At 38.3% G+C, this 25,454-nt stretch overlaps 2 protein-coding genes across 2 annotated transcripts in view; both read left to right on the forward strand.

Moving 5' to 3' along the window:
• Positions 1-29: 29 nt before the first annotated feature.
• On the forward strand, positions 30-1,186 carry LOC129750459 (39S ribosomal protein L9, mitochondrial-like). Its single transcript, XM_055745457.1, has 3 exons — positions 30-194; positions 378-704; positions 767-1,186. Exons 1-3 carry the CDS (start codon positions 117-119, stop codon positions 1,127-1,129), a joined length of 768 nt encoding a protein of 255 aa, XP_055601432.1. The 5' UTR covers positions 30-116; the 3' UTR covers positions 1,130-1,186.
• A 2,295-nt stretch (positions 1,187-3,481) lies between these two features.
• LOC129747699 (ectopic P granules protein 5 homolog) overlaps positions 3,482-25,454 on the forward strand; it is a 176,372-nt gene continuing 154,399 nt past the window's right edge. The window contains exons 1-2 of the mRNA XM_055742021.1: positions 3,482-4,917; positions 23,092-23,138. The gene's annotated coding sequence lies outside the window, so the exon portion shown is untranslated. The remainder of the gene's footprint in view (positions 4,918-23,091; positions 23,139-25,454) is intronic.

Genomic DNA, 25,454 nt, shown 5'->3' on the forward strand with positions numbered 1-25,454 from the left:
GCAACATACAGTTGTCACGCTGCCGCAACACGCGTTTCGGTTTGTTTTGGTTCGGGAGTTCCGAAAATTGTGCGGTTCAATTATTTGCGTTTTTATACTAGAAAAGTCGATTAAAAATGTTCCGTGGTTTGACCGGAGCCCTTTCCGGCTTATCCCTTTTCTCGGCGGGTCAAATTTTCAGTCAACAGACACGGGTAAGTCCGAAAAATTGGATTTTAATTTTTCTGTCTATAAGTTTTACGCAACACTCGTTGCATGCTGGAACTTTCTAATAGGGTTGCAAGATTTTTAATTTTTGGGAAAAAATAACATAAGTACTAGTTTTTTAAATCAATTCTAAATTGTGGAAAATTAATTATCTTTTTTCAACTTTCCAGAACACTTTCATCCTCAAGCGTCGCACGCCACCGAAGCTATACAAGAAAAACCAAAAACCGGAAAAACTTAAAGGTCGTCACTTTGTGTACGAACTCGTCGAGGACACCACCATAAAAAAGAAACCCAATCTGGAGGTGGTTCTCACCGCATTCGTTGAAGGTATCGGGTCCAAGGGTGATGTGGTTTCCCTAAAACCAAACGAAGCCTATAACAAACTGCTTCTCCCAGGCTTGGCAGTTTACAAAACTCCGGAAGCCATTGCCAAGTATGCCACTGAAAAGGACGTACAGGAGGAGCAACTTCACAGCTCCGCTCAGGCTGCTAGGGTAGGATCCCCTGAATACAAGTCTTACAAAATATATTAAACAATTCTGATTATCTTTCCTAGACCGTTAGCAAAATAGAGGAAACCATCCTGGCGGTGGTGATGAACAAAGATCAGCCGTGGGTGATCGAGCGGTGGCACATTAAGGTGGCATTACGCAAAGCCGGCATTTACGTGCCGGAAGACGCGATCACCCTGCCGGAAACCCCAATAACCGGACCCGATCTACTGAAGCAAAATAAAGAATTCATCTGCACGGTCACAGTAAACAACCTAGAGCAGGCCAGACTTCGCTGCCGGATCCATCACTGGAGTACGGATCCCAGTGAGCGGTTGCCGTACGTGTTTGAGCACTGGAAGAATCAGGCGGAGCCGCTTTTCGGGAATGATTCCGCTCCGCAGCCCAAAACTAGTCCGGCTTCTTAAGTGGTGAGTTGCGTTTTTTCTCTTTAGTAGTTTATGGTTGAATTAAAAAAAATACACGAAACAAAAAGATCGCTGGAGTTGAATTTACTGTTCCGAAAGGTCAAAATTACGATATGTACGGTTTGGTATCGGTTTCCAATCCAAGTTCGAACAACCTAACTGCTGTACTTAATTTTATAGATATTTTCCTTCAAATTTGAAAAACGTAAAAATAAATGAATCATCTTCACAATGAAAGTACCTACATCCAAAATGTCAAGAGTTCTCTATATTTCAATTTCATTGGCAGAGAGTCTAGCTTCTGCCTTCAGTGGAGTCGAATCGAAAGTGGTCCAATCGAAAGTGGCTACTTTGTAAAGAACAAAAGCTGGTACATTTTGAAAATCCGAAGCAAAGAACAAGCCCGAAAAATATTTCCTCTTTCTAAGCTTCTGGATGGCACGCCAATCGAAATTGGCCGCCACTCCGAGCTGAATAGTCGGAAATTTTGGGGTAAGTTGCAACGAGGTTGAAGGTATGTCCTAAGAGGAACTTCTTAAAGAGTTATCGGCACAAAAAATTATAGCTGTGAGACGGATCAAGAAGAGAACATCAGCAGGACTCGTGGAAACGTCGACACTAGTGCTAGCTATCAATTTGACGGTTGTGCCGGAATTCATAAATTTCGGTTTTATACGTTTAAAGATGCGGTATTATTATCCGCAGCTCTTAATATGCCGAAACTGCTTAAAATATGGACACCCAACAAGCAAATGTCTGTTAGAAAAAGCGTGTATAGTTTGCTCTGGTATTCACAGAAGCGAAATTTGCTACGCAAAATCAAAATTTTGTTCGAACTGCAACGGAAACCACTTTCCGCTAGACAAAAACTGCTCTGTAAACGTATACGAAACTGCCGTATTGAAAATAAAAACCGAGCAAAATATCACCCTAGACGCAGCTCGCAAATTAACACCAGATGCAACACCGAATACGACCAGCTACGCAGAAGTTGTAAAACATCACAATGACATCTACAACCAGCAGAAGAAAAAACAGCAGCCGGAAAAATACAACACACCGAACGAATCGAACCAACAGGCAGACCAGCAGCAGCAACAACAACCCCAAAAACGATTTCATCAACATCACTCGACTGAATGCACCACACCAATTCCAGCTCCAACAATACATTTGACCGTTTCACCGCCTCGAAAGAGATGAACCCCTCAAGCTTCGCCCATCGCCTCAGGTGACGAGGCTGAAGATGACCGACGACGAAAAAATGCTACACTCATCAATTTCGATAATCGGAAATCGACCAGTGTAATAGATCGTATCCCTTTCCCTACCCCTCCCTCCACACCAAAAAACCCCTTCCTCTTAAATCTTAGACTAAATCAGACCCTCTGCACAGTACTACTTTCATAAAGTGAATTGCCTTAATAAATATAGTTTAAGAATGAAAAGAAATTCTTTGGCATAGGCTGTGAACGTCAACAGCGATTATTCGATTTGAGACCGTCGGCACAACCTTCCAGCGCAACCGCATTGCATATGACTGAAGGAAACAAAATAAAAAAAGGTTCTATGTCCCTTCCCATCCCATCACAAGATAAAGGAGGATGAAAACAATGAATAAATAAATTGACCCGCTCGGTCAATGCTGTGTATGTAAGGCGACATTAGGAAAACTGCAGAGAAAAAAAAACATTTCCTTGTTTCAAACCACCGGCCAAGCTGTACTACTGTACTACATTGAAATTGCCAACTGGACAGAAAAAAGGTATATAACAAACCTGCGAATAACAGGAATCTCGCTAGTAGAAAGTGTCGCTAGTAAAACAGTTTATTTTCGGCACATAGTTAGCTCCGATCGGCATTGAAGTTTTGCAATCCATCCTTTGGGTGTGAATGGATGGAACTTGCATGCAAGTAGCTAAAGCTCCCGCACTAAAAAAGCTTGGTCGATCTACACCGTGTACCCCTTCGGAAAAGCTCAATCCTCATCGCTCGCTCCAATCTCCATCCAGTCAAAACACGTGAGAGCATAAATAACCACCCAATCCACCACGTGAAGCATAAACCGGAGAAAATCCAAGCCACATGAAACCAAGAAACAACACCAGTCGATTGAGCATCGGTTTGTTTTTCTTTTTCGCGGTGAGAGCACGTGAGAATTACCACCCCACGAATTAAGTTGGTTGGACTGGGGCCCAACCAAGGGTTGCTCTTCTCGATCGAGTAGTGAAGTAAGGAGGAATCGCGATTCTCCCCATCCCCAACCCAACCGATTGTCTGGTGATCGGAGTATCGGAGTCAGGCAGAAGTGCCGAGGTGTCGTGGACTCTCTCAGCTCAGTTGAGTCCAAACGCTAGTGCTGTGAAGGTGGTTGTTGGAGACTTGCGCGCCCGGTTTGCCAAAACGACGCCACCTGTTGTTCTTGTGCCTTTCGGTAAGGTGTGTGTTGTTTTTTTTTCTTTTTGGTTTGGTTTCGTATGCCTCTCGATCGTGTGCATCGTTGAAGAAGGCCTACAAAATACTTTCAACAGTTCCCGTTATAATCTGGGCTGCTGGTTGTTGGTGGTTTTGTTGTTGCTGTTTTGGTTGCGATCGAGTGGATGTTTTCGGCAAACAATTTGAATGTGCCCCCCGGTGGTGAAGTGACGAACCCCTTTAGGGTGAAGAAGTGACATCACGGGTGCCAGTCAGTGTCGTGTAGAATCCCTCGGGTGAGCTTCGTGGATTGTTGTGAGATCACCAACTGAAGGGACTAACTTCTAGGTCACCTCACAAAAATTGTTGTCATCTTTGTGGAGGACCTTTGCCGAAGGCTGGAAACTGTTGCGTAGAAATTTGCTGGGACCCCAGAAGAGTTGAAAAAAGGGAGAAAACCTATTAGTGTAATTTCACCTTATTTTTTCGCCGCCGCCGTTTTTGGATCTCGTGTGTGCAGCAAAATGCAAAAGGTGAACACGGCGACGACTCGTATCTCGTCGTACTACTCGAGTCCGGGGCCTTGGAGGGTTGCTTGCTAGTAGGATGGTAACGGGAGAAATCCGAACCATCTCTGAAGAAATCGTCGTGCTCTAATGGTGTTGTTATTGGCAGAAAGCAGCTGATGGCAAATCGCTGTAGTTGTAGAGCGAAGCAAAAGTAGCATAACAACAGCAGAAAAAAATAATCGGTGCTATTGGCGGCAGAGAGTGAATCAGAAACATAAGAAGCGAAAAAACACTCCTCGGGCATTCGAAGAATTCTCAACAAAACCGTGATCTAAGAAATAGCACGCAGACTGACTGTGTCCTACTACTTTTCAGTGGGAACGAAAGTCCAGTAACCGGGATTGGATCCCGACGACAAGTGATCGTATCAATCAAGAACACCGCGAGCTTTCTTCGCCCTTTCAGGTTTTGAATTATGATGAGTGTTTGCGACCTTAAGGCCTCGAAACCGCAAACGCGGACGACGTGAAGGACAATCCTCAGAGCGACCGAAGTGTAAAAGTATTGGCGTCGTTCCGCCTAGCAAAGGCAGAGAAGAAAATATCAAGTGACACATTTATCAGACTAAATCCACCTTTCTCCCCAAGCAAGAGTGAACTCCGAAGACAGCAGGAAGAAGGCGTAACCAATTCTAACAGTTGTTTCCAGACCAACCAAGATCATCCAACATCCTCGATTCTCCTTGCGCGGTGCGGCGGGAAACTATTAACTATAGGCATAGAACGGCCAGTTGTGCTGTGTGTGAATTGTAACGCTAAGCTTTCGGCATCTGCTGCGCTAAAGCGCAACTCCCAATAAGAAGCGGTAAGTCGATTTTTTTCTGTCTTCCTTTCTGCGAGATGGTACAATTTTGCTCTGTTCCAGAGTGGAGCGCAGATATTGAATTAATGCAGCCAACAACAACATAACACATCGTTCGGTTTTCCTTTGCCGCCGTTCTTCCTTCCCATCTCTCGGTCAGTCTTGCTCCCCCGGATTATGTGTGTTAATATGCGATCGGGAGAATTGCTTACTTCCCTGATCGGCGCAGAACCGGCTGCATTCCCTTTGGAATCGCCGGTTCCAGGGTTTCCCATGATTTGTTTATTTTTGTAAAAAAATGTGTTTTGAATGTTTGTGACCCATTACTGGTTCAAGCTTTTATTGATTGTATATATTTTTTTCTGAATAAATTCTTTCATATAAGAACACGACACACGAAATTTACTAGAATAGAAAGGGATTATCAAGTCTCAACAACCTTTAGGTTGGGAAAAAATGGGCAATACTATTTTCAAAGAAAGTATGTATTTTGCGAAATGAAATTGCGTGTGTGTGTGTGTAGTTACTACAGGATTAATTTTTGCAAAAAAGTTACTGTAATATGGAATGAAAAAGCTTATTTCTCAAGCAATGAAAAATTTTCGATTTTAGATGATGTACGAATTGTTCCTAAAAGGAGAGTGGGCAAAGTTGGTGTGTATACAGGTGTATAATATAAGGTTCGAAAGATCCTGAAGAGACAAGAAAAAATTGATTGGTCCAAGAGAAGCTACCGTGGAAGAAAAAGTTATGAATTTAGCAAGTAATATTATTTCAAGGAAAAAAAATGCCAAAAATCTTCAGCTAGCGGACAATTTTTTAAATCTAAATTCAAATCCAAATCTTTTGTACCTTACATAACTGCTTTGTTTCACAACTTTTTTTCTCCCACGTAAGATTGGGAGAATTTTCTTGGGCATTATATTGACTTTTCTTGTCTCGTCAATATCTTTCGAACCGTATATTCATCCGTGTACAGTATACTGAGTGGATTTGGGGTCATTTTTGAATTTTTCAAACCCTGGGGTCTTAAAAGCTTCGTTTTGGTCCAAAACTTATGAAAAAGATCGCAGCAATCTTTGCTCGAGACCGGACGTTTTTTTTTCATCGCTGCGTTTTTTGTCGTTGGAACTCGAAAATTTCTTTTTGAAAATTTAAATATATTCTAAATTTTTACTCGTAAATTAGTGCGACTGATTGTGTGTATGTTTGAGATTCGCAGCGGGTCTAGACGCATCACAATCCGCGATCGGAGGCTGCGCCTTTAGATTACAGACGTATTTCAGTGAAAGGAAATTTGGAGAAAAAAGGTCCAATTATTCCGGAAAGTGGTGTGAAGTGAAATAAATAACGAAATTGAAGAGTATGTTGCTTTTCCCGAACTGCCTTTGAAGTCAAATTCTAAAGAGGACCTGAGAGTTACAGCTCCAAGGATTCAAAGCTTAGTATAAATTTTTATTTTCAACATTATTATTATTAAGATATGATGGATTAGGTTTGAGTTCAATGGGGAGCGCCTTGTTTTAAATCGGGAATTGGAGTGTGACATGGTGGATCGTGTTATCGGAGAGGTCTTTAGGTAGGGCCGGTTGTTCTTATAGGGAGCTAGGTGTTTTTTCTTATTTTATTTTCTTTCTATTTCCATTCTAATTTTTCCAACCATTCATTTATTTTTCAATTGGTCGGGGTTTGGTCAGATCTAAATGAATAATATCAGCTTTTTAACGAATTACTATATACAAATTTTTTCAACTGTTGAGAAATTTACAAAGGTTATCGATCAGAATCAGTAGTCAATAATCAATGCAATATATATCATGTAATTATTTTCGTATTATCGTTCTCATTTAAGAACTTTGTACATTTATGAATTTCAAAATGCAGACCCAGTCGGTCGTCAAATTATGAAATAGATGAGGCCGTTGCGTAGGTAGGTTACATATATCCTAAGAACTGTAAGGGAAGCAATATGCATTGTGGTAAAAGAAATAGAATATCTATTTTGCTTGCTATGCTTTGATCTGTTTTTGTTGTTATTATTTTTTTTTATGTTTATAGTTACAGAAAAACAGTAGGAATCCTTAAGGTTAAAATGTCATTATTGAAACCTCATATAGATCAATCGTTCATTAGTCATGTTCATGCGAACTCATTTGAAGGCCTCATTAGCAGCAAATAGGAGTTTCAATAGGAAACGTAGAAAGTATAGGAGACTAGGAGCATAGGTTCAAAGTGGTTACTTTACCTACCAAGGTAATTTCCCATACCACAATATTTTTTCCCAAACATTCAGCGTGGAGATTTGTGGAGGGATGGCGTACAGCCGGCCTCCGCTAAACATATCTTCACATGTGCTGCACTTCCCTTCCTCCTATCGACTACATGGACTTGGCCGGCGTCGTTATTGGTTCAAATAAAAGTAGGAGATTCTCAAAACTGCACAGTGAGATTGTGATGCTTGTTCTCAGCACCTTTCATTTGGTTCATTGTGCAATGGTGATTATCTCGAACCAATCACGGAGTGCAACCATTATGCCATTGGCCAGGAGGGGCCGTAGGTGGACCGTAGTTGATAGCAAGCTCAAGCTCGTTTTGGTCCAAAACTTATCCATGATTTTTGGCAGAATTTTTAAGTAACGTAACGTAACGTAACGTAAATTATTCAAATTTACCGCTGAACAACTTTGTCGAATATCACAACTTCGTATCTTTTTAGACAAAAAAGTTATTAGCTGTTTTACAGGTGTATGTCTTTAGTCATTGATAAACAATAAATTCAATTGAAACCACTGTTGGGTGCCTATAGCGAGGTATTGCATGATCACTTTTCATGCAATACTTCGCGAGACACAAGCAGTGGTGTCAATTGAATTTATTGTTTATCAATGCCAAAAGACATACACCTGTTAAACAGCTAATAAAAATTCTGCAAAAAATCATGGATGAGTTTTGAACCAAAACGAAGCTTTTAAAACCTCAGGGTTTGAGAAATTAAAAAATGACCTCAAATCGACACAGTCTAGACTAGTTCACTTTTCGTCTGGCCAAATTTCAGCTAATTTTATTAAGTTTCCAGCGTGCACTAGAAGTTGTACTGAAAAAAGTCTATATTTCTTGAAAACTTGAAAACGTAGATGTGTTCTAGTAAGTTTTTGTTAATATAAAATGATGGTTTTATAGTGCACGGTATTTGGTATGAAAAACATCTGTTTGGATCTGTTTAATATAATCGACTTAATAAAACCGAAAAAAATTAAAAATTCATTTCATTTTTTTTCAGGGATTTTCATCCTATTGGATGATTCATCCCGTTATATGAACAGCCCATTTTTAAAAATTCATAAATTACCAATTTGTACAGAAAATGTACTAACAAGTTTAGAGTTCAGAATAGATACCTAGTTTATAGAAAAAAATGTTTTCCGTACAATCTTTTTCTTAATTCTAGCTTGCCAGAACACATGTACCTGCTAAAATGAGCTCAAATTTGTAAAGAGTACTTGAAAACGAATGAGGATTAAACCCAGTGGCATTGTGATCAGCATAAAAGTCGAAAAGTGGACTAGTCTATACTGTACACCAGAAAACCAAGTTTCATGTTTTGTTTGTTTCGATTATAGTCGTTTCACCATCTTCATGGCATTCGCGACTTTATATCAATGCTGCAGTTGGCAAACAGTTATTGAAAAACTTATCCGGTACCACTGTGTTCGATGTTTACTCTTGGGTTCGAACTCGCGGACATCGACTCAGGACCAAGTTTCATATACATTTTTGTTCCTCACCCTAAGTTACAGACTAGGGACGAAATTGGCACTGGGCGTCTATAGGTCCTGACTGCTTAAAGGCACTACTAAGCAAGTCGATAATGGACCACGAAAACGCTGCAAATTTAGAAAACTTGCATTAGTGTTAAACATGAGATGATTGAATTGACTCTTCATTTAGTGCAGCAAGTTTTACAGTTGTATAAAAATTTCAACGGGAAAAGGAATTTTTCATTTTCAAATAGTCATAAAAAATTCGATTGAATCGAAGCAGCAGGTTGGATGACCTAAAATACTACTAATCTTATGTGAAATTTTCTCAGGATTTTCTGTCAACAAAACATAACACCTCCTTTGATCTTTTCATCTGTAGATAGTAGAGCTTATTCGGCGAGTCGAGTGACGTGACAATTTCACCTCTCCCTCCTACTGCAAAGAAATACTAAGGAAAAGAAAAATAAATTCGGATGAGCATAGAAGACCGATCGCAGCTCATCTGAGCTAAGAAGTTTAACCTGGGATGGTTCTTGTAGTCAGTATAACGATGTAAAATATCGCGACTCACGCGACTCGCAGAATATGCCCTAGTCCCTTTTAAGATATTTTCAATGTTTAAGAACTTTTAAATTCGTTTTATGGAATTTCAAAGACTAAAAATATTTTTTTTTTTGTTTATTTGATACACTTTACCATCTTTATGGCATTCGTGTCTTAAAAAACTCATGAAGATGAGTACTATTCCAAGTCTTCAAACCTTCCTGAGGGTTCGATTTTTCGAAAGATGAGTACCTCAATCGGACTTGATTTAGAGGAAGCGCTCAAAGTTTCGATTTGTTTACCCCTCTAGAATCACCTTCAATAATGTCAAATCACAGGAGGGAACAAAGGAAATCGGAAAAATCCAAATTTGAATTTAGATGCCAAATGACTTTAAGTGTATAAAACGTTGAAATCTAGTGTTACCTCGAAATTTTTTTTTGGTAAAATATCGACTTCCTGGGGCTTTTAAGACTTTAAAAATCACCTAAGGAGTGACAAAAAAAAAACAGGTAATTTGACATTGGGACTTAAAAATTCATAAAACCTAAAGATCTGGTGTTATTTCGAAAAAAATGGGGTTTTTCAAATTTCTTTTGGTCCTTCCTTAGGTGATTTTTAGAGTTGAAAAATCGAAACATTGAGCGTTTTGAAGCACCCTAAATCATGTCCGATTGAGCTGAAATTTTGCACAGGCAGGTTTTTGGGAGAATCTACAAAATGTATATGATCGGTTTTTCGAATTTCGACATGACCCTTTTCGCTGGCACCCCCAAAATTCAGGATTACTCCAATCATGCGTTCTCAATATTTCAACGTCATTGGCATAAGATGTGAACGCCAGCGGCGATGATTCAATTTGATACCGCCGGCATTAACCTCCCAGCGCAACCGCAATGCGCATGACTGGAGAAAACAAAATAAAAATGTTTTCATGTCCCATAGGAAGGGACAAGATAATCACAAGATGTCATCACATGATGTTTGCATGTTTGTTTGGTTGTTATATTTGGCGAAATAAATAAATGTAAATAAATATTCAGTCCCACTACTTATGACTCACTTGTAACGGTACAGCTAACCATAACAAACAAGTCAATATTTTGAGCTAGTGGGAATTTCGTAAACTCGGCAGAGTTACTCTCAACTCAAAGTTTTCTGACAGCACTAACAACGTGATAGTGTCGAACACCCGCCTCGTTTTATCATTTCTGAGAACCGCTGAACCATGCGCCGAGAATAGCTTTTCTCGTGTGCATCATCACCACACACAACATATGGCCCGACCAACAACTTACTATACCGTTTGTTCCGGGGTTCCGTCCGAACCAGCTCTAGTTTTGCCCGGTTGACCGCTATTCGAGATTGCCTAGTGATGGTTCTGGTTCTTCTGCTGGATCCTCTGCAACGCGACTTGGCTTTAAAAAACTACCTATCGGAGCAGATAATTTCGCTCCTTTCCGCGTTCGTAGGTTCATTCGATGGTTGCTCGCGCTCCTCATTAACTGTAATGAGATTCGAGATCAATTATAATTAGCTATGGTGTTTTTTTTCTTTGGGTTAGCCTATCGTTTATAATTCTTGAATTATGTAGTGTAGCACAATTGTTGGGGATGGTATAAATTTGAAGAAGCTGTTTTCGATTGGATCTTTCTGCCATTTTCCTTTTAATTTCTAGCTTCCGTAGACCGTTTGCTAAAACTGTTTGGCTCGTTTCAAAATTTGAAACAAACGAAGATTGTTCGATAATTTGATAAAATAAATTTCACAACGACATTTTCACTCAGCCTGTATCTCATATCTGATTGAACTTTTCCGTTATGTCTCGGAACAAACATAATTACTTAATTGTTTGCTATTCTTTCAAGCTCCATCAGAATGATGTCGTTCTTAGAAATGACACAAAACAAAAGTGAGATAACAATGGCATAAATTTAACATACATATGTTTTATGATGGATGCTAAATAAAATAGCTCTCATAACGACGAGAAAAATTCTCACCCTACCAATCATAAAATATTTTTCCACAAACAATGTTGCGAATCGTGTGACAACAACCTGTTGTACTGTGTTTTTTTTCTCTGGCGACTTCAGCTTCCTTCCATATTATCTTTACCCCATTGGGGGTCTTCTGAATCCAGATTAGGTTCTGAACCGTGCCGAGATTGCAAATAATGATTCTACCCGACAACCTGTCATCACGATCAGTCATACCTTTCCGACAGGTAATTAGCCAATTCCTCTCGAGGGCGCCCGCGGCTTGAAATAGAACCAGAATAAGTTAATTACTTCCCATCATCTGCCAACAATTCTGGTGTGGAACGATTCAGTTTAAACAAACCGAGACCATAAAGATAGCCACGATCTCCATCCATATCTCCCGGTGTCGATCAAAACTCCCCATGGCTCCCAACAATTTTCTTTCCTGAGTCCGGCAATTATCCGACATCATTCATCCCGGGCCGGCACGACCTGCCTAGATTCTCCTTACGGGCGGGCGGGCGGCTTCCGAGAAAGAAAACAACGATGACAATGTTGTTGCTGTCCAAGAATAAACGGTGCGATCGCACAAATTAAGTTATAATGGGGCTGGCCAATCGTCATAATCTACTGCTCGGAACGGATAAATTCCTCTTCCTTCTCCTCCTGGGGAGGGAAGTTGGTGAAAATAAAATTAGCTTGATGAAAAAATAAACAAAAACATAAAGATTAGCTCACACAGATTGATGATGTGGACGGTGGAATTTGCTCCGTCGTGGTAGGTCCCTGGTTCCGAGTTGGTTTGATGTTGGAGGAAGAAACAAATCCCCGGTGACATTCTTGAACAGCTTATACATATAGGTTTTTTTTTAATTTTTGAGCTTTGAAAGTTTGACTCGTGCTACAAAAAAAAATTGATCGCAAGTAGGCGTTGTCTCGTTAGCATCTCTCTGGGTTTATTTATTTATTTATTTTTTTTTTTTTTGATAAATCTGTTGGGAAAAACAACATTTTATTTCGCCAGTGGTGAAAATTATCTGGTTGAAATATTCGGCCATTAATCCACACGAAAAAAGTTCGGTCTTGTTGTGGATAAGGGTCGCTCGGCGATACATGTGCAAAATTTGGTGACAATTCGTCAAGTGGTTTTCGTGATAGCGTTTAATACAGAAAACTATTGACAAAAATTTTTGGGCAGGATCGAGAAAAATTCAGAAAAGTCCTAGTGGGAGTTCCAAAATCGGAAAGGATAGAACTCGTTCTGTGTGATGACCTTACGGCACGCTAAACAATACCTGTGGCTGGCTAACTCCCGGCTACCCCGGTAAATTTTAACAAAAAAGGGCTATTTTGTGTGATTTTTCCGAGAAATCGAATGATGTCTGTTTGAGCCACCATAAGCTTTACCTTGGATTCTCCTACATCTTTAAAAAAAATCTGAAAAAGGCAGGTTCGGAGATGAAATTTTTAAACCAAATTAGACCTACTTTCGGTGATTTTTTAACGCAGGCTTTTTGAACCATCGCACAGTGCGGTGATCTCATAGAGCCGATGGACAAAAGTCGTAAAAATTTTTAATTCGATAAAATATTCGTTTAAATGTTCAATTATTGAACGTACGTCACAAAAACTGTGTTTGGAAGGTTTTGTTTTAATTTTGATTTTTAAAGCCTTAAAATCCTTGTCTCAAAAAACCCATATTTTGAAGATTTTCAATCTTTCTTATAAAAGATCCGTTAAATCTGTCAAATATTTGCTTTCATGAACGAATATGTTTGCTACTGAAAATGTAACGCAAAGAAAATAACTGAATACAACAATATCCTTTTCAAGCGAATAAGGAATTTACGGGAAATTGTGAATTTAACTTAAGGAAACCTGCATTATCTTAGGTCAAAATATTTGAAAATTCAAACCACAAAGCTTCATATGATTTTTTTAAATGAGAATTCAAAGTCACAACCATATAAAAAATCAACTTTTATTCAAAATCTTTTTTTTTAATATAATACTGATAAGTTCAAGAAGCAAAAATTACTTGATTTCGGTTTTCATTTTACCACAGCGGTTTTTTTTTCGAATAAATTGCATTCCTGTGGTGTAAAAATGACCCTCCGTAAATTGCTGATATCTCTGTTAGCGCAAAAAAACGGCATGCATAGTGAGTGTTCAGGATGAAATTCCCTAGCATTTGAATATAAAATGGTAGTGACGTCTTGTGACGCGAATTTTTTCTGACTAACTGAAGTTGATCAATTTTTGTTGATAAAACTTTCAAAAATAATAGTAAATACAAAGGTAGGGTAAATGTACCCGAACTTGGCCCCTAAGGCATGGTTGACTATATTTCCCATGATTGTAGTCTTCCTGTAATATGTACCTTCAAAAGTCCTTAGACAAATATGATTGCTTACAAGCCTGAAATGTAGTAAAAATATATCCTAGCTTTAAAGCGGTGGATAATTTGAGATAAACCTGATCAAACTATTGATTGAAATGCTCCTTATTGTGGCCCCCGTTCCGAATTGTGGCCCTTTATGAGTTCCTTAAATTGGCCGCCTCTAGAAGAAATTTGCCTCACTAATACAACAACAGCCCCCACGAATTCGTTGATAATATCCTGGAAGGAAGCACAACAATGTTCTGTGTTGTTTTCAAAAAGTCGAAAGTACGAAATGTCAACCAATTTTTAGAATCGATATTTGCGTGCAGAATTATAATCTTACGTAAAAAAGTTTCACTTGTTTGTTCCAGTTTTTGGTGTGTTTAAAATTTCTATCATCAGAATGACAATCTAGAACAAATAGGTTCCACAATATTGCATTGGTTAACATAAATATGTTTATTAACCGAGCAAACAAATCGTTTGTTCAATTTTTTAAAATGAAATCTTGATGGATCTGTTCCCATTGAAGTTAACATACGATAGTGAATGTTCATGTTTTTTTTTATTCCACTCCCATAAAAGAAGGAGAGACATTTTAAAAACCATTATGACCGAGGCAAGGAGCAAGCTAAAGCTAAAACTCAAGTAAGCGAACGATTCTTTGAATCATACCTACATATTTAAAATGTCGCCCTTAGGAATTTTCTAGCAATCGTTTGAGTACACCCGGATAGCAAAACAAGACAAACTATCGCTCACTCCAGCCGGCCTGATAGAAATAGATTGCATCTCACTCGTTCGTTTGGGGACTATAGCCAATGGAAGCGAACAACAAATTTACAAGCTGGGTGAAATTCAAGCTGCATCCCACTCGCACTCATGCAAAATCATCATCCAAACTCGGCAGCGCTTCCTTCGCATATTCCTTTCCTAAGGAAAACAAACGTCGTCACCTCTGCTGATGCACAGTGATCCATAATATAAAACAAACTTGGTCAAAATATTATTTTTGATTCACATGAAATTGAAAACAATAAAATTTAGCTCTTATTAATATAGTTTTTCAACATTGTAATGCAATTACTTTTTTTTAATCAACATAATATTTACAATGTCATAATTTGAACTTTGTAACCATTCCTTTCAAAGCGACACATATACAGCAAATGTTTATCTCCAGGACAAATAAAATGAAATCAAAATACGTTGAACCTTATTTCCAATTGTAGATGTTTTTTTGGGTATGGATAAAGTTACTTCAACGTTGAGATCCAAGATATCGATTCGGATCCGAATCCTGTTGATTTCGTGCTCAGAAGTTGAGAGAAAAAGTTCTAGAAATTTACCAAAAAAAGGCAGCTAAACTTTTAGTATTATAATTCCAAGAAAGATGCCAAATACGCTTGAGAGATAAATAAATTGATTATAGTCCAAAATACATTTATGGTATTTTTAAGTTATTTCAATTATTCTTTTTAATTTCGACCGGTTTTAAATTTCCAGACCACTGTGCACTAACGGCCGACGATTCGGCTGCCGGCTGCCGGCTACCGTCTGCCTGCTGATTTCGTTCTCACACATACATACAAACCTCAATTAGTGGAATTTCATGCCAAGATTAGGCGAAAAAAATGTTTATATTTTCTTCAATTTTAGATCAAATATGTACGTTGTTTGGAGTTGGTTATAATTTTATATTTTTTGCCACGTTTTGCTGTAACCAACGGTATTTTTTAGTGATTTTTTCATAGGGAAGTGTGTTTTTAAAATCGATCCGAAGGTGGCAGATGCACTAGCAAGGTAGGTTTATTTCAGATTTTTTCGGAAAATCGTAATTTTACTTCCAGTTCGTCATGTGAAAAAAAATTATTACGCAGTAATTTGGATTCGATTGCGGACAAATGCTATGCAGAATGTAGACAAATGCGATTTTCTTTTATGTTTGATTTATTTTGTATTTTTAGGCATATGTTTGACATATAAATTTCCAAAATGCATTTTGGCATGCCAAGATAAGGAGCATGCCAAGTTAAGGCTCACTTTCCCTAGCTGTAAGGACCAAAAACGAGTTTTTCTCACTCAAAAAACACAATACGACACGCTTTGAGTTAAATCTTCAACTTGTAGAACGAAGAATTTGAATTTGATGCAAAACTTGTCAGCGGTAAACAAAAGTTTCAAAAAAAAGTTTATGTTTTCGTTTATTTTTTTTCTTGCCTTCTTAATGCATCGGCTTTGAACCAATCCTGCGCGTGTAGGAAGCAAAATTATGTCAAAAGCATGTTCGTTCATGAAACTCCAACCTCTTTCCAATCGATTGGTAAAGTTGAATTTAAGGTTTGATAAACTAATATTTTTGACTTTTGTCCACTGGTCACCGCACTGTGCATCGCACGCTGATTTTACCGCAAAATTCCCCTTCCTTTTTTTAATTAATTCAGAAAAAAACATGTACGTACTTGAAAATTTTCGCCCTGTTGAGATCGTTTTTGTGTATTTTTTCTGAGATATCGAATACAGGCTGCTTGAGATACCGCACGCATTGGAAAATAGGGTTATAGCCGTTTTTCCCTCAAATCCCCAACATTTTTTTCAAATAGTTCAGAGAAAGCACGTTCAGATTTGAAAATTTTGTGTGATTTTCTATGAGTAATGGAATGAAGGTTGTGTGTGCCACCTCTCGCTTTGGAAAATGAAGTTATGGCTATTTTACCCTGAAATCCTCTACATTGGTCGAAAAAATTGCAAAAGGTAGAATATATCTAACAGCTAACTCCATTTTCCAAAGCGTTCGGTGGCTCAAACAGCCTGCCTTCGATTCCAAGGAAAAAATCACACAAAATAGGTCTCAATAACTTCAAGTTTATCTGGTCGTGTGAGGTCCATTTTATCGCCAGATCAAAGTTAAAAGATTCCCTAAGGGCCCGAGGAAAACAACCTTACACACCAGTACGAGATGTTTTGGCTGTGATGGACTTAGACTATATGTTTGAAATTTACCTTTTTCTCAAAACTATTGATCTTCATTTATAAAATTTCTGAATCTTTACTTTTTCTTTCTAATCTTTTTCTACCCTAAATTTTCCAAATGCACTAGAATTAAGCAATGAATTGTAAATTAAAAGCATACAGTGATTTTGGCTCCTTAAAACCGAGCGGTACGAGCCGTTTCAAATAAATGAGATTTAACAAAAAAAAAAAAAAACTTCAAGTTTTTATGTCCGCAAATTCGAGGAGAATCGAGGGTAAATCAGCCATAATTCCATTTTCCGATGCGTGTGGAGGCTTAATCAGCCATCTTTTAATTTTTCGGAAAAAAATCACGCAAGATAGGTCTCTTATTTGATTCCAAATTTCTAGTCCGCACATGTTTTTTTCTGAGATTATTGAAAAATGTAGGAGATTTCAGGGTAAAATCAGCAATATCTCAATTTTCCTAAGCGTGCGGTGGCTCAACCAGCCTGTATCCGATTCCTCGGAAAAATCACTGAAGATAGTTGTAATTTGGATCAAAATGTTCAAGTCCAAACATGCTTTCACTTAATCATTTGAAGAATGAAGTGGAAATGAGTGTATAACAACCATAACTATATTTTCCGAAGCGTGCGTTAGCTCAAAAAACTTCGTTCGATTCCTCATAAAAAGTCACAAGGTTTAAATTACTTCAAGATTTTCCAATCCGAACGTGGTTTTTCTTAAAAATGTGAAAAAATTTAGAGGAATTGAGGGTAAACAGCCATGACGCCATTTTCCGATGAGTCCTGAGGCTCAAACAGCCATCATTCAATTTCTCGGAAATAATCACAGAAAGCCGGTCTCATTTGGTTCAAAATTTCTAGGTTCGAAAATGTTTTTTTTTCTGAATTAATTGAAAAATGAAGGGGAATAGAGGGTAAAATTAGCAATAACTCCATTTTCCGAAACTTGCGGTGGGTCAAACAGCCATCATTCGATTCCTCGGAAAAAGTCACACAAGATAGGTCTATTTTGGTTCACAATTTTCATATCCAAATGAGCATTTTCCTAGATTATAAAAATATAGGGAAATTAGGGGTTAAAAGGCATTATATCTCCGTTTGTAATTTTTTGTGGCGTTTGAAACTATGGTCAATTGATTCTCCAAAAATGTTCACTTAAGATAAGAATTTTTTTTTTAAAGATTTGAATTTAAGGTAAGTATTTTTTTTTAAAGATTTGATGTTGAATTTACTCGCGATTTATACACTTTTTTGCCCATGGCATTTGACCTTCCAAGGCCCATGATCCAATGACCCTCCAGTGTTTCCTGACTTGCCGACCGCAATGGACTCCCGGCTCAACAATCTTTACCTCGACCTTTAGTTGTTACGAATCTGATGACCTTACGATGGCTCCGGCTCGGAAATTCCCCTTCTACAGTACTCGGCTTGTTGATCTTTAAGTGGTTCTAGTTCCTGGCTCGATAACCTTCCAGGCCTTCGAAATGTTGCGCTCCCTCTAGATTAGACTTGAAGATCAAACGAAAGTCAGAGGTTACGTCAGAGTTTTTACGGACTGCGAATTTTTCTATTGTTTGTTACGGTGTACATAGATGACTAAGGATATTTGGCACTTAGGAAGCTGAAGTATAGGGCTACCCGTCATCGGAATAGCAATAAGGGTAAACTGAGACTGAACCAAGTTCGTCAAATTATGATATAGATATGCTCTAGACCAGGGGATTGTAAACCTGTAAAAACCCCAGCAGTATTGTTTGATCTAACTGTCCCAAGCAACTCGACTGGACATCTGGTTAGCGTAATACAACTAGCAGACCCGATCATTATTACTGGGAGGCAATCAAGAGGATCACGCCTAAAGACTTTAACGTCGGACCTCGATTCGTTAAAGGAAAGGTCACGCCTCGCGTCGCCATGAAGAAAAGTTAACATGTTCCAGCCCGAGTCATTAAAATAAGTCAGATCTCGAGTCGTTAGAGGATAGATCAGGCTTCTAGTCATCAAGAGTTGCCTTGAGTCATCAAGAAGAGAGACTTTAGCGTTAACCTCAAATTATTACGAAATGAGATCGTCTTTCGACTCGTAAAAGGAGAAGTCAAGCCTCGAGAGTGACAGTGACAGTTCGAGGTGGAACACAAGGTCATAAGCCCCAGATAGACTTTAGAAAATAAGATGGATGGCAGACTGTGCCTATATCCTTAAATAAATAAATGAATAAATAAGACGTATACGTGGAGTCATGTATTGAGACGTAAAGAGCCTCTAGTAAGTTCAAACCCTTCTTTGACATGAGTGAAACCGTTACGGTTTTTTTTTGGCAAATTTCCACCTTCATGAGTGACTCTTTTGCTATTGCTATTGGACTGAAGCCCAAGAGCCCTCTTAGCGTCGAAAAAAGAAGAACTATGCCCTGAGCTGTTGCTCAAACTGTTGTCTTTCATAACCTCAATCTTGACTATATCACTAAAATGACGAAAATCTTTTGCAAACTATTCGAAAATTGGAAACTACAAAACCACTAAAGAATGACCAAAAGTGATGTGACTACATACAGGTCTAATGGAGGCATACATGGGTTCGATTCCCATCTCGGTACTGGGTGTTAAATGTTAATCTTAAGTTGTCCTCCACGTTTATTCAGTCTTTTAAGCCTAAACCGGCTAAGTTTGATCAGGCTTCATTCAAACTTAGCCGGTTTCATCATATTATTTTAATCAAACTGTCATCGATTTTAGCGACACTCGTAAAAAAATTTAAAATAATATTCATTTCATAACATTTAGACAAAGAGGTGTAAAAAAGCAATTTTTTTTTATTTGTGTGAAAAAAATGAAAGTGTAGCTGCGATAGTGATGCCCAATAAAAAAAATAAAACACCTAATCCAGTAAAGCACCGATTGTAAAAAAGTTTGATTTCACATAAACGCCCAACGCTAAAATTTGAATTGATAGAGCCAAACAACCGGCTAACATAATAAAGTAGGCTCAACAATGATGGCGTCATTTCTACTCGAAACAGCAGAAGTAGTAGGCCGTGCTCCCCGGTCCCTCGTTTGCAACTATCTATTGCGGATTGCAGCGCAGCGTCATAAAAGAAGCCACTAACAGCCCACTAAATCGCACAATTTCGCGCGCCCGCGTACATAATGTCGCCGTTAAAGAGCTAAATTCCACTCATAATCAGCAGCAAGCAGCGATGCCTTAATTTAGGCGCGTAATTCATTCAAAAGACTGAAGAAAATTTGCGGGTTTTGGTTTTCTTTTTAGATGGAGATAGAATCGCAAATTCGCTACCAAGGTGTGGACGTGCTACCTTCGAGATAAACTAAAATGATGAGATTCGGAAAATATTAAGTCCAGAGTGGGATATGAACTGTGAAATAGCGATGGTAGATTTTTTTTTAGGAAAAAGACGCATCGCCTTTCCGCTAAAATTAACCCAACTCGACTAATTGGTATTAATGTTATTCAGCAAGTGAATCAAAAAGACTGGTTAGATCGTCGTTGAATCTTCTCTTTGCTCACTTATATCAAACAGTGGCTGATTGATCGTACTAGCTAGAGGTAAAAAACAGTTGCGAATTTCCCCTCATTAAGGATGCGAGATTTGTTAACAGATCGATTGGCGCCATTTGCGTATCACTCGAGAGCCGTAGAAATTGATCAAGATCAGATGCTTGTTTGTTTTTTTTTTTTGTTAAGACTGATCAATGCGTTTTTGCTGATCATCGCAATTTCATCGAGCACGTAGCGTAAAGAAAATTTTCTATGCCAATAGCAAGGGCAAATTAGTATAGGGGGAAAGTTAACGCTTCTTCCCTCGAAAAGAAGTTCGATATTTTCTGTTCTTTTCAAGGCATCACTGTGATGAAGTTATTTTACACAGCAAGAAAAATTCGTGTAAATTTAGATCGAAAACGATGCACGAAAACGGAACATCGATTTTGATGTAAAATTCTATCACGGTGTATTTTTTTCGAGGATGTAATTTTTGAGGCGTGTAAATTTAGATCGAAATCAATGCACTAGATTGGATCACAAAAGCCATCGTGTAAAAATACACAGGGATGTATATTTTAAAATTTATTATCGTAAATATTGATATTTTTTCTACATATTAAGGGTTTTGCTTTCGTCTTGAATAAATACGCCGCCTGTATCATTTTTAATTCACATTTATTTCCAAAACTGAACATAAAAAACACCATTCAGAAAGCGTCAGGCTGGAATTGTTGTTGCATCCGATGACTCCCAGCACGGGGATATTTTTCGAATCAGCATGATCAGCATCCTCGAATGGTTCCGGAAATCATAATTTTTCGGTCAGCATCCTGCACACTTGAATTGTTCTGACAAAAGTTTCTGCGGATAATCACTGGCCGGATATCAGCCGCTGCGAAAAATCTGACCTTGCTGTAATGGAGAGAAAACTTATCAGTTTCAACCATATTCTTCATTTCACGTCTTATATACTTACTACTTTAAAGCCTCTTAAAGTGCTCCTGTAGCTACGCCTTTGAATGACTCGTTTCCGAATAATTTTCCGACTTGTTTACTTTATGCCCGACGTGCAAACAACTTGAAATATAAAAAGGCACAATTTAAATATTTGCATTCAATTTTAAATCAAACAGATATAATTTTACACTGTTTGTGATATAAATTTCATTGACCGGTTGATTTTTGCATGATGCAGTGTAAAATTAAATCAAAACAGTTTATTTCTATTCAATTTTTGAAAATAGACTAATATTACATCGAAAGAAGTTTAAAATTACATCTTTTTGTAATTACACTCAAGAAAAAATAGATCACTCGTGTTTTAGATTCCGTGTACTTTTAGAAATTTTTTGCTGTGTACATGCCTTAGAAAGTTATTTCTGAGAAAATATCCTACTTTGCACAACACTTGCACTAAGAGTTACAAATTTTCTCATAATAACGTGTCTTGTGTAGTTAGAACCGAAAATCATCCTAACAACACATTGATCTCACTTCTAACTTCGGTCTTTATTTCCCATTTCTTATATTACACGTCTCACGTCGCACTCATCATGATTAAAAAATCTCACGTCATTCGACTCAGTTTTAATTTTTATATTTCACGTCTCACTTCTGACGTCTCATGTCTCAGGTCTCTCTTCATGTTTCATTTATCCTTTTTCTCTTTTTACTAAAGCGTGGACTACTCACGTTTTACTGCTTAGTTTTCGACTTTCACGTCTCACTTCTAGCGTGTTTCGTCTCACTTCTCATATCTCACTTCTCTCGTCTCACTTTTTACTTCGCATTTCTCACTTGTCTCTTAATTTCTCACTTTTCACGTCTTACATTTTATTTTTCACGTTTTACAGTTTGGTTTTCGATTTTCATTTATCACTCTTAGCGTGCTACATCTCACTTCTCACATCTCAATTCTCAAGTCTCACTAATTACTTCGCATGTCTCACTTTTCTCTTCAATTCTCAGTTTTCACTTTTCACGTCTTGTGTCTCACTTTTCACGTATTACGGTTTAGTTTTCGATTTTCTAGTCTCACCTCTAGCGTGCTTCGTCTCCCTTCTCACATCTCACTTCTCATATCTCAATTCTATCGTCTCATTAATTACTTCGTATGTCTCACTTTTCTCTTAAATACTCAATTCTCACTTTTCACGTCTTACGTCTCACATCTCACGTTTTACGGCTTAGATTGTGATTTTAACGTCGTACGTCTAGAGTGCTACGTCTCGCGTCTCACTTTTAGTGTGCTACTTCTCACATCTCATTCACATATCTGACTTCTCACATCCTTATTCTCAGGTCTAACTAATTACTTCGCATGTCTCACTTTTCTCTTAAATACTCAGTTCCCACTTTCTACGTCTTACGTCTCACTTCTAGCGTGCTACGTCTCACTTCTCCCATCTCATTTCTCTCATCTCACTTATTACTTGGCATTTCTCACTTTTCTCTTAAATTCTCAATTCTCACTTTTCACGTCGTAAGTCTCACTTCTCGCGTTTTACGGCTTAGTTTTCGATTTTAACGTCTTATGTCTAGAGTGCTACGTATCACTTCTCACGTTTCACGTCTTTCATCTAACGTATCACTTCTCACTTCTCTAGTCACATTTATCACGTCCAACACATCTTACGTTTCATTTTCCATTTGTCTGGTGTCCTGTCTTGGGTCCTAAGTCCCATTTCTCGTGTCTCATGTCTCAGGTCAGGCTTCAATATTCAGTTCTATGTTCTTAGGTATCAGCTCTCAGATCTGAGATTTAAGGTCTCAAGCAACAGGTGTGCGGTCTCATGTCTCAGGTCTCATCTCTCTGGTATCATTTTCTCAGGTTTTCTCAGGTCTCAGATTTAGTGTCGTAGATTTCTTGTCTCAACTTAATATTCTCAAGTTTCAAAGCAGATACCAGCCCCAACTTAATTTTTTTTTATTTTATAATTAATTGCGGAATAAGCACTGTTTTCAATTCCTTGAAATTTACTTATCAAAATATTCAAATCAATAAATCTTTTTTCTGCTTTTTTTAGGTACGCTACCATATCACCAAACGCCTCTGTCTACTTTCGGATATCTAGTAAGTACGAATTATACACGTTATGTTAAAAAAATATTTTAAATATTCAGAACTTAGATGAGATGCAGAATTTACCACTGCAAAAATCGATGGAAACATATTTTTGAATGGAATTTCTCAAGTAGCAGTGCCTTTATTTTTTCCGTAGGAAGTTGCTTTGCTAATTTTTTTTTACTGTCTGAAATTGGTCAATTGCAAAAGTGAATGGCAGTTATGAAAATTTCACTGCTCGAGTTGGCCCCATCTTGAAAACAAAAATAAAAAAAAACAAATGCAACCAAAGCAGGCGGTGAAGCTTCGTTCTTATGAAGCGGCAGTCTACTACCTCCCCCAAACTGTTGCAAAGTTATTTGAAAACAACTCAACGTTCCATAGCTTGCTTCGTTGTGGCGTGGCCCGGCCGCCTTAGACTGTCTATGTCTAATTTTAGGGGTGCGCAAAAACTAAGGCAATCCACCACCAGCCTTGCACCACAGCAGGCGGCAATTTTTGACTAATAAAAATGTAAACAAAACGCAAATTTGAAAACAATAATGTTAATCATACGCCATTGCCGCTGCCGGTCGCCGCCACCGCCAGCCACTAGATTGCCCAAGGTAGCTCAAGGTGCGCGATGGTCAAAGATTTGGTTTTTTTTTCTTCTAAGATTTGGCAAGGTACGGCCCCTTGGACAACGATGTTTTGGTTTTTTCAGATGTTGTTAGGAGGTACACTCCGGTGGTCATCCATTTTTTTCCAAGTTACGCAAACTTTACTACGGCCAGGCAGGCAGGGCTTGACGCAACCCGGTGGACCTATCTTTAATCTGTTGGGGATTGTGGAGGCACTAAATTTGATTCCAGATCCATTACCCAAGCAAAGGTTGTCTGTCATTCCCTATCGGAGTTGGTTGACAATGTTGAGCAATTGTACGAACGAGGTGACACACCTTACCGCGACGAAAGGCGCCTTTGTTAGGTCTGGGACCTGTTGTTTCACAGCTTATTAGGCTCCGATTGCCGAATAAATTACTTGGCTTTTGTTTTCGTTTTGGTGACGGATGAACCTTAATGTACCGGGAAATAGCCTTACACTTCGAGAGAACTTAGCAAATTTAATTTTTCGGTGACAGTTCATGCCACATAACTCATGCTTCTGACAGATCACAATTTATTACTGAAAGTATCCGAAGAACTTTGAAGCTCTGGTTTTTGCGTTGTAACGGTTGTTTTTCAAGTTTTCATGCTCCCATGCAGGTTCACTGGAGATCTCTCTGCAGTTAAAATTACTTTGAAGAACAATTTTTCTTTAATCTTATGCGAACTTTTTGTTCATATTCTAAATCCAAAACATTTTGTTTGGTCCAGACGTTTTGGATATTTTGGTTTTTTTTGTTGAACTATATTTCGCTGAAAATATTTTAGGGCTTGTGATATAGCTCAGTTGGCAGGTCAGTTGCTTTCTGAGCCGATGTTCGTGAGTTTGAGCCTTAGAGTAAACATCGAACACAGTTGTACCGAATAAGTTTTTCAATGACTGTTCGCCAACTGCGACGTTGATATAAAGTCGCGAATGCCATAAAGATGGTAAAACGACTATAATCGAAACAAAAAAAAAAAAAGAAAATATTTTAGCTGTATCGAGAATCTTTAAAATCCGAAATTTTTAGCCTCCCTTGCAGTGTTAGGTAGGAGTTTCAGTAGTAAACTTTAGAAGCGTAGAAGGTGTAGGACCATTTCGATACCCGTGTTGCTGGCATAGCATCTCCCAGGGTTTACCTTCCCAAAATCTACCCCTGTAAAATCTGCTCACGTTTATGGGTGGATCATAGAGATTTCTGCATCTACCTGTTAAGTAAACGTGAGTCACTTTACGCGCCTAATATATCCTTCCCTCTTCCTAACACAGCCCGCAGGGTTCGGCCAGGGCACCTTCAACATTCTGCGGAGGCTGGTTTTTCAATTTAAGGGGGGGGGGGTAGGGTCTAACACTTTAAAAAAATCGATTTTTTTATTTTCTTATTGTAAAACATTTCAAGAATGTTGTGTCAAATTTTCAAGTCAATTGAAGCAAAACTGTAGAAGTTATAGACCTTTATCTCCTCCTATCTAATACTACAAGAAAACAAGAGCAGAAATTTCAAACGCGTTTTTCTCGAAAGCACATTTTTAAAGTCCGTGGACATCGTCATTTGAAAACTACTTAACCGATTCTTTTCAAATTTGGATCATATTTTCTACATATAAAATACCAGACCCCAACGTTTTTCTTTTTTGATTTTTTTACTTTGGGGAGATTTTAGAGGTGAAAAATGGCAGATTTTTAAGTGAAAAATCG

Source organism: Uranotaenia lowii, chromosome 1, assembly GCF_029784155.1.
Source record: "Uranotaenia lowii strain MFRU-FL chromosome 1, ASM2978415v1, whole genome shotgun sequence".
In the NCBI taxonomy this organism is placed as follows: domain Eukaryota; kingdom Metazoa; phylum Arthropoda; class Insecta; order Diptera; family Culicidae; genus Uranotaenia; species Uranotaenia lowii.

Excerpts from the sequence above, each read along its gene's own strand:
- LOC129750459 (XM_055745457.1), top strand. The coding sequence starts at position 117 with ATGTTCCGTGGTTTGACCGGAGCCCTTTCCGGCTTATCCCTTTTCTCG. Across the intron at positions 195-377 it reads TTTTCAGTCAACAGACACGG|AACACTTTCATCCTCAAGCG; the intron begins GTAAGTCCGAAA and ends TCAACTTTCCAG. Across the intron at positions 705-766 it reads GCTCCGCTCAGGCTGCTAGG|ACCGTTAGCAAAATAGAGGA; the intron begins GTAGGATCCCCT and ends TATCTTTCCTAG.